Below are 9,706 nucleotides of genomic sequence, written 5' to 3'. Positions count from 1 at the left end.
TTAGTGTTGCTCATCAATGTCTGTCCATGCTCTGCCTTTCCCAGCTTTCCCTATTTGGATTCCTCAGGATCCTGTTTTTCTATATTACACTCCTCAGTTTAATAAAACTTGTTTGCCCACAACTTCTGCTCCCATTTTTAGTCCAGCTGGTTATGACAACATGTTGGAAGCAATTAATGCCTTTCAGTTCTAATCCTTGTACTACAATACAAAGCAGTTAATATTTTTGATGGTATCTTATGTGGTAATGCTCAGTCACCTTTTGAATATATTACACAGTAAATATCAAACTGAAGCGTAACTTAAAAACAAAAAAATTGCTAGTTAAACTGCAATCGTGATATTTGTCAGAACAATTGCAATTGGGTGAATATACTGTATATCTGGTTTGGGGTAACTTATGAAATAGACCGGCATCCTGTCTAGCGTGTCCCCTGCCCTGCACCCTGTGATGGTCTGGCATTCTGTCCAGGGTGTCCTCAGTACCCTAGGTTCCAGACTCAGAATAACCCAGCAAACCAACATCCAAACACAGTTAAATATGGCCCCAGCTGGAGCTGTATGATTTCCCCTGTTAACTCTGCTGTCTCTCATTAGAGGCCCTTACCACACCATGCTGGTTTCCTGTCTGATTTCCCCTGTTAGCTGTGCTGTCTCTCATTAGAGGCCCTTACCACACCATGCTGGTTTCCTGTCTGATTTCCCCTGTTAGCTGTGCTGTCTCTCATTAGAGACCCTTACCACACCATGCTGGTTTCCTGTCTGATTTCCCCTGTTAGCTGTGCTGTCTCTCATTAGAGGCCCTTACCACACCATGCTGGTTTCCTGTCTGATTTCCCCTGTGCTGTCTCTCAGCTGTCGCCCTAACCACAGTGTTGGTTTCCTGTCTGATTTCTCTTGTCTGTGCTGTTTCTCATAAGAGGCCCTAACCCAGAGGTGACCAGTCTTACCCGCAAAGGCCCGGTGTGTATACTGGTTTTTGGGAAAATCTTTGTCAGCTGTTTAAACCCAGGTGTGAGGACTCTTCAGCCATTCAGTCCTCTAATCAGTAATCTAATTAGGGAGTTGAAGCGAAAACCCACATATACAAGATGCCAGAAGTCCAGCAAATTGCCACCTGGGACAAAATAAGCAGATTGGGTGGAGTTCCCCAGACGGTAACACACTGTTCAGGGGCTAAACCGATTTACTGTAGGTACCTCTGTAAAACCACTCTCTGAAACTGTGTAACCAAGCTACTTGTGGTAGCTGGTGATGTGGCACATTAACATTATTTTCTAGAAGATCTGTTTTACAGTTTTTCCAACTAATGAGAAGACATAGGACAGCTTTTGCAAAGGTCTTCCAGAACAGAAAAACTCGCCAGTACAGCAGCCAGTTTAGAAAAATGTAATCAGGTTAGCTAATTGTCCTTAAGTCTGTTTAACAGACCGTTTCCCATCCAGAGTGCTTCTGTTTCCTACCCAAAGCAATTGCTCATTCATTCTCATTGTAGCTGTCGTTTTCATCCAAACTGCAGTGTGACTATAGGGTTAATTCTCAGAGCAGCAAGTAAGCTGGGCATGACGGAATTATGAATACTGAATAATGAATTATTGAATGCTTATAACACCTGCTAGTCAAAAAACATTACATATTAGGCTAAAGTGTGTGAAAGATGGTTGCTGTCAGTGTTCACAGTGAAGCAGGAAGGACAGACGGTCAGCTCTGAGTAGAGGTGAGACAGCCGCCCCTGGATGACAGCTAAGTCTCTGCTACCTCAGGAGAACGACCGGATGTGGTATCGCTCTGAAGCATTAATCCAAACACCAAAACAGACATCCCAGTAATTCGAGGACACTTCACCACAGATGTGGCCCCTGTTACATAATAACCGTTATCCTGCTCTCAATAAACAAATGGGGACTGTTACCCATGATTCTCTGGGGTTATTTCCAGATTTCTTCCAGACCTATGTGAGGAAAAAGTGTCTGTTAGAGAGTGAGAGCAGACTGGTCAGTCCTTACAGCCTTTGCCAGTGATGGCTTGTCTGTCAGAGGCACACTTAACTGTCGCCCCGCGGTTCCTCCCACTGTTCCTCCCGCTGTTCCTCCCGCTGTTCCTCCCGCTGTTCCTCCCGCTGTTCCTCCTGTGGTTCCCTAGAATTTGTGTTCTCCTCATCAGGGCCAGAGGAGCCACAGACCAGCAGAAAAAGCCCCAAAGTCACCAAAAGTCATTATTAAGCATAATTTATGACTTGCCATCTAAGCTTGGTATAACAAAACATTTCCTCTTCTTCCATTGTTTGTTTATATGGTTTCTCTTTATATGTAAAGATTTGCATTTTTGAATATATGTGTTGAGTTTGAGTATATATTCGCCATATATTTTGCTGTGAGCTGCCAGCGACCCCTTCCTCGCAAAGCTTGTGTATATACAGGTTTGTCTGCATGTGCCAGGACACAGTCCAGCGAAACATACTGAGATGCTGCCTCCCTGAGCAGAATGAAATACCATGCAAACACATCACTTCAGCATTTATTCAATCTTGTATAACAAGGAAAAAATACAGATGGGTGAATGGATGATGGTAAGATGAACTTAGCCAAGGAGTTATTGCATCTGATTACTGTCGGGGTCATTTCCCACAAGCCTGCCTCCCCTTGCCCTCCGCCTTCCCAGGAAGGCAGAAGATAAGTGTCCGGATGAGCTGCAGGGACAGAGCACGGGTTTCTGCTGATAAGACCGAAAGCCCCATTGTTTCATAGGCATTCAAAAACACTGGTCCACCCAGCTAAGAGGGAACAGGAAGAAAACGCCCAGCAGCGCCCTCCACAGGAAGTGTGTGCCATGATTCACAAGGTCCTCAATCTGCAATGAGAATGAATGAGCAATTGCTTTGGATGGGAAACAGAAGCACTTTGTTTTGGTGTTATGAGAGATTTCTGCTCTCAGAGATAAACACAAAAATACTCTATGAGCATTCTTTATTCTTTGAGTTATTGCTTCTGCGTATCACTTTTCAGTATTTTATTTTATTGCTTATTACAGCTACCTATAAAAGATATTGACTGTGATGGTGATACATTTAATTGGTATTTACCGATTTGTTATAGATGCTTCACATGCACTGAGAAGAGCTGAGGTATGAATGAAGAGGTTGAAAATCAGACATCTGGAGGAAGATGGGCACTTCAGCCACAACAGAACCCACTCAGGGTTTGGAAACAGACTGATGCCCCAAATGTATCCCAAACACTGAAAACAAGCAAGAGACAAAGTTTATTAGTAGCTATGGGAAACCACATGGCACCTAGATGTGTTAAGGACAGAATAGCTACAGGAGAATGGGTTAGAAACAAGTCGTTAGGGGTAATTTCAGATGGCCAAGAACTCATGATTCTGCAGAATTTAATCTTCTTTAGGATCCAAGAGACGAAATAGCATGGGGACAAGTTAGTGGGATAAACATAACTTGTTGAAGTTAACAGCTTTAATCTTTATATATGTAATGCTAAATTTCTTACCCGCAGCCAAACAAGCACAGGCTTGTAACGTTAAACCAGTTAAGTATAGTAGTATCCGCTCAACCCAGGCATGGTAATTGGAGACCCACGTGACCGTGGGAGTGTTACGCAGCTCATTCAGTGACAGACTGTTACATCCAGAATGGACAATCCCTCTCACCCCCTGCACGTGGCAGTGGGAGCGTTACGCAGCTCGTTCAGTAACAGAATGTTACATCCAGAATGGACAATCCCTCTCACCCCCTGCACGTGGCAGTGGGAGCGTTACGCAGCTCGTTCAGTAACAGAATGTTACATCCAGAATGGACAATCCCTCTCACTCCCTGCACTTGGCAGTGGGAGCGTTACGCAGCTCGTTCAGTGACAGACTGTTACATCCAGCACGGAGAATCCCTCTCACCCCCTGCACGTGGCAGTGGGAGCGTTACGCAGCTCGTTCAGTGACAGACTGTTACATCCAGCATGGAGAATCCCTCTCACCCCCTGCACGTGGCAGTGGGAGTGTTATGCAGCTCGTTCAGTGACAGACTGTTACATCCAGCATGGAGAATCCCTCTCACCCCCTGCACGTGACAGTGGGAGCGTTACGCAGCTCGTTCAGTGACAGACTGTTACATCCAGCATGGAGAATCCCTCTCACCCCCTGCACGTGGCAGTGGGTGCGTTACGCAGCTCATTCAGTGACAGACTGTTACATCCAGCATGGAGAATCCCTATCACGCCCTGTACATGACAGTGGGAGCGTTATGCAGCTCATTCAGTGACAGACTGTTACATCTAGAATGGAGAATCCCTCTCACCCCCTGCACGTGACAGTGGTAACGTTACGCAGCTCATTCAGTGACAGACTTTTACATCCAGAATGGACAATCCCTCTCACCCCCTGCACGTGGCAGTGGGAGCGTTACGCAGATCATTCAGTGACAGACTGTTACATCCAGCATGGAGAATCCCTCTCACCCCCTGCACGTGGCAGTGGGAGCGTTACGCAGATCATTCAGTGACAGACTGTTACATCCAGCATGGAGAATCCCTCTCACCCCCTGCACGTGGCAGTGGGAGCGTTACGCAGATCATTCAGTGACAGACTGTTACATCCAGCATGGAGAATCCCTCTCACCCCCTGCACGTGGCAGTGGGAGCGTTACGCAGCTCATTCAGTGACAGACTGTTACATCCAGCATGGAGAATCCCTCTCACCCCCTGCACGTGGCAGTGGGAGCGTTACGCAGCTCATTCAGTGACAGACTGTTACATCCAGCATGTAGGATCGCTTCCGCAGGTTCTTCATTCTGTCTGCCTTTAGACTGTATAACACCACAGTCACCTAAAGCCCATTAAATCTCTCCTGCTGATTGTTCACTACATATGAATGTTCTTTACGCTTGTTCAATATCCTCTGTATAAGTAACTTATTTGTTTATATTCACTTGGTGCAATATCTGTATGTGCCATTGCATCTGCACAATCATCCTCTGCATGTGTGCAATATGTGCAATTATGTGTACATTATTTTTAATTATTTATTCTGTCGTTATAGTATTGTTTGGTTTGTTCTCAATTACTCTTTATCTTTAGGCTGTTGTAAGAAGTATTTCCCCTCTGTGGGATCATTAAAGTCTTATCTTGAGCCATTTATTACACACTTGTGGATTTTTATATATTTATTCCACCTGTAAAATGAAATGTTACAGGCCACGGTGACTCATCCGAATTCGTAGCTCATTCTTACTTTACTGTACGGCTGTGCAGTAAGGATTCCCTGCTGCAGAGGCTCTCACTGTCTTTGCCGTGGGATGTAACCACGAGCACACTGTCCCATCCCCCGTACTCCACTTCTCTCCTTCGCCGTGTTTGCGCTCGCCGGATCCGGAGCGGAAATTCCTTTCCGATTTTGTGAATGACAGACTCATTAACAATTCATCAACACAGCCCAGTTGCCGAGGCGACCGACGTTCGCGCCGTCCCATTGGCTGACCGACATAATGTAACCGCTGGAATGTCCCCTGTTCGTATCCACCGAGGAGGACGGGACTGCGCAGATGGGCATCTGCACAGCTGGGGAACATCTGGACGTGTGCGATTTGCGGCTGCAAGTCTGCGTCTCACAGGGGCACGTTTGGGCATGACAGTGTTTTACTGCGGCACAGAGGGACGTCGCTGGAGCAGTACTATTAACGTCATTGATAAATACACAGGCGCGCATGAATGAATGGTAGTTTAGGGTGTCCTATATGTCATCCTGTTTCGTCATGTGTCGGTATTTGTCGTTCTCTCTGCATCTAAGGCTGCTCGAATTGTCACGAAAATAGCAGGAATAGTGAGTGATTACGCAGTGATTTCTGCAAGGGTTCAAATCACAGCAAGGCGTGTTTCCTCCTCATGGTTACGCTGTTCCAGAATTTAATGTCTCACTTTCGCCTCGGTGCCCGATCGCCTACTAATGCTAGATAGGCAAAGACCTGTCCATTTCGACACGGTGATGGCGATCAGCAAGACGGCGGAGTGGCTGAAGGAGCAGCTGGAGACGCGCAGCGGCCGCCTCCTGCTCATGGACTGCCGCCCGCAGGAGCTCTACAACTCCTCGCATGTGGAGACGGCGATCAACGTCGCCATCCCGAGCCTCATGCTGCGGAGGCTAAAGAACGGGAGCCTCCCCATCAGGTCTCTGCTCGCTCGCGGCGATGACCGTGAGAAATTTGCCCGGAGGTGTAAAACGGACACAGTGATCTTGTACGACGAGTCTAGTAGGGAGTGGAACGAGAACGCGGACCGGGGCTCGGTGCTGGGGCTGCTGCTGCGGCGGATGAAGGACGAGGGGTGCAGGGCCTTTTACTTGGAAGGTGCGTGTTCGGTCACCGCACTTTACACCTTGCTCTTTTATATACACCTTGCTCTTTTATTAAAGCCGCTCGTTTTCACTGTATTCTGTCATCTTGGCAGCCGTGGACCCAGACGTTTTTTTCCTCTTCGTACCCGGAAGCTTTCTTTCTGTCTTTCTTGTCTCATGCACCATTCTGTATAAATGATGTAGTAATGGTTTGTCTCACACTCTTCTCACGTGCCTGGGGCTTACATGGGTTTTGATAGGCGCTATATATAGTAAACTGGAATGAGCTGAATCTTTATACGTCGATGCAGGTGCGTTATACCAAGGCTGTAAGCCATTACTTTCAGTTTTCTAATAACGTGACAGTCAATATATGTATCTTGTAAACAACGAGTTAAGTCCTGACAGATTAGGATCTTTTTCTGTTCATCCTGATAATATGGCATAGGAAAGCATGAAATTTCTCATTTTCAATCCCACCTTTTCCACATTTGATCCTTGACTGTGGTTTGCCAAACATTCCTCATATACATTCTGCGCATACTGTCAGATATGAATTATTGTGGTCTGACTTTAATTAACCAGCGATGTGCCTGTCCCGTAGGAGGCTTCAGCAAATTTCAGATGGAGTTCCCCTCACTGTGTGAAACCAATCTGGACAGCTCATGTATGAGTAGCTTCCCTCCTGTCCCAGTTCTGGGGTTAGGCGGACTGCAGATCAGCTCAGACTCATCAGATTTTGAGTCGGATGTGGACCCCAGCAGTGCTGCAGATTCCGATGGGAGCCCCCTGTCAAACGCCCAGCCCTCGTTTCCTGTCGAGATCTTACCACACCTCTACCTGGGCTGTGCCAGGGACTCCACCAATCTGCACGTTCTGGAGGAGTGCGGCATCAAGTACATTCTCAATGTGACACCCAACCTACCCAACCTGTTCGAGAACGTGGGCAGATTCCGATACAAGCAGATCCCTATCTCAGACCACTGGAGCCAAAACCTCTCTCCGTTTTTTCCCGATGCCATCAGCTTCATCGGTGAGTGAGGCCAGGGCTTTTAGTGAGAACAGGACCTTTAATGTTGCCCTATTTCAGTGCTATAACATAAAGGATTTCATTAACAGCACATCTTTATAGATATACACCTATCGGACGGCTATGCAGTTCACATATAATCAGATTTTTTTTGGATGGGCCAAGAAGTGCCGCAGGCAGAGTCTGAAGCTTCCTGTCACAAAGACGGTCACCGGCAGGGTGTGGGGACATCCTGTGTCCCTCCATCACTTCCTGTTAGCGTGCAGGGTTACAATGGCACCATTGTTAGTGACACATGAGCGGAAGGACGACTCATTTTATAGATCTTAATAGTTAATTTGGCCATGAGGATTCAAGGTTGCACAGAACATCGTGTTTATATTTAAAATGCAACATTAACTTTTAGAGTTTACTCAGTGTTACATATATACAGGTTTGTAGTTTCCAGGACTCGCAGCCCCCTTTCATAGTGAGTTTGTGGACAAGAGGGGGCCCCACACAAATGCATGGTTTGAATTGCAGTAAACACCGCTGCTGTGTATATTTCAGAAAAATTAGTCGCCTCGGTTGTACTAGTTTCATTTGAGAAATGTGCCCCCTTTTTTCTGATAACTTAGTAACATGTTTGGAAGATAATAGTATGGTCTGCATGTGGCTCTTCTCAGACTAATGTGGTGTTAATGTCTCCTTCTCCAGACGAAGCTCGTGGTAAGAAATGTGGCGTGCTGGTCCACTGCCTTGCAGGCATCAGCAGGTCTGTGACTGTCACGGTGGCCTACCTCATGCAAAAGCTCAGCCTCTCCATGAATGATGCCTACGATATTGTCAAGATGAAGAAGTCCAACATCTCCCCCAACTTCAACTTTATGGGCCAGCTGCTGGACTTTGAGAGAACCTTGGGCATCAGCAGCCCTTGTGACAACCACATAGCACCCCCTAGAGGACCACAGTCACTCTACTTTGCCACCACCCCCACCAACCACAACGTCTTCCAGTTGGACCCCCTGCAGTCTACGTGAGACCCTCTGATCCACAGCACATGGCCTCTGATCTCTTCTGTCACTGGGTCTTGATTCGATTGGCTCCAGGCTGCGGAGCTTGGTGGCTGAGGGACATGTGAGGAGGAAGGTGGAGAGAGACACCTGCTGATGGAGACAGGCTCTCTTTTCTGCCATTTGCCTTTTTGTTTTTACCAATCTCTGCAGGATTTGTCTTCTGTGAAGACCTGCCTGGCTAGAGACAGAACTCCAGGGTAAACAGATGGAATACCTATGACTATTATTGTTTAAAATACCAAGACTATGTTTTACTACACTTTAAACATGCATACATGTAAAGACTTTTGACATCTCGCTTGATGCTTGGATTCATACCATTTTACAGTTGCACACTTCTGTCATTTTTATGTCCATTTTCTACATGGAATTTGACACTCTTAGTTAGCAAAAGGTTTTCGTGGGAATGCATGAATAATTTGACATTAACATTTAAGGAAAGATTATCAGAAGTTATTTCTTTGAGCTTGTTTCGACAGCATGCTTTGGAAAGCGGTGCTTGGTCATCAGTCAGGTGGGCATTTGTTCTAGGCCTGCTGATCATGGTGAAATGATTCCCGACGCATGATGGATCTGCTATGAAGAGTCCATTCTCACAAGATTCTGTAAGAAACCCTGAATGGACCATGTGGATGTACCTCCACTACATCCGCAGTTCTCTCTCCCAAATGTCGACATGACACCTCGCGATCCGTAAGGTATTTACACTCCTTGGGAATTTCCCTTTAAAAGGGGAATGTTGCTGTCGTCACATCTTCCTGTCCTCGTTCTGTGGCAGCACTCTGAGCTAAAAGCTCACTCCCTCACATTGACTGGAGTGATGAGGATTTCTTCCTAAGATTGTAAACAGAATTTAAATTATTAATAAATTATTTTGCTTATATGGATGTTCCTTGTTATTTCTATGAGGACTCATGTTGAAGTCATAGATCTACGGTAAAGTCTTATTTTCCCAGGCAAAAATTCCATATGAAATATTGTTTGTCCAAATGCAGACAGGAAATTAATGCCAGAAATGAATGGTCATCATCCTGTACTGGGTAAATAAGGGTTGTCACATTAAAGCTGAAATCTTCTTTATTACAGAAATTTATAGCCTCAATCTCTAAATTTCTAGCCATTTATAGTGGTGAAATCCTGTATTTGATGGTTCGGAACTGATTAAATCCTTTGGCCATTTCAGATGAATATTGTTTGACTGAATAAACAGAACAGTTGAGCAAATCAAGCATGAGACTTTACAGGAGAGAAGCAGAGCTTTGCTTGTGTCTTTCTGACAAATGAC

General features: G+C 45.8%; 1 protein-coding gene across 1 annotated transcript; it reads left to right on the top strand.

Moving 5' to 3' along the window:
* Nucleotides 1–5,508: 5,508 nt before the first annotated feature.
* LOC125738518 (dual specificity protein phosphatase 6-like) lies at nucleotides 5,509–9,302 on the top strand. The gene is made up of 3 exons (XM_049007530.1): nucleotides 5,509–6,349; nucleotides 6,941–7,369; nucleotides 8,063–9,302. The coding sequence occupies exons 1-3, from the start codon at nucleotides 5,950–5,952 to the stop codon at nucleotides 8,383–8,385; spliced, it is 1,152 nt and encodes a 383-aa protein (XP_048863487.1). The 5' UTR covers nucleotides 5,509–5,949; the 3' UTR covers nucleotides 8,386–9,302.
* The last annotated feature ends 404 nt before the right edge of the window (nucleotides 9,303–9,706 follow it).

The sequence above is a fragment of the Brienomyrus brachyistius genome, chromosome 3 (genome assembly GCF_023856365.1).
Source record: "Brienomyrus brachyistius isolate T26 chromosome 3, BBRACH_0.4, whole genome shotgun sequence".
NCBI classification, from domain to species: domain Eukaryota; kingdom Metazoa; phylum Chordata; class Actinopteri; order Osteoglossiformes; family Mormyridae; genus Brienomyrus; species Brienomyrus brachyistius.
This window is presented reverse-complemented; position numbering and strand designations above follow the sequence as displayed.

What these genes read in the sequence shown, in the direction of transcription:
- LOC125738518 (XM_049007530.1), top strand. Translation starts at nt 5,950, where the DNA reads ATGCTAGATAGGCAAAGACCTGTCCATTTCGACACGGTGATGGCGATC. An exon ending in CAGGGCCTTTTACTTGGAAG is followed by an intron (nt 6,350 to 6,940) that starts GTGCGTGTTCGG and finishes CCTGTCCCGTAG; the next exon opens with GAGGCTTCAGCAAATTTCAG. An exon ending in CGATGCCATCAGCTTCATCG is followed by an intron (nt 7,370 to 8,062) that starts GTGAGTGAGGCC and finishes CTCCTTCTCCAG; the next exon opens with ACGAAGCTCGTGGTAAGAAA.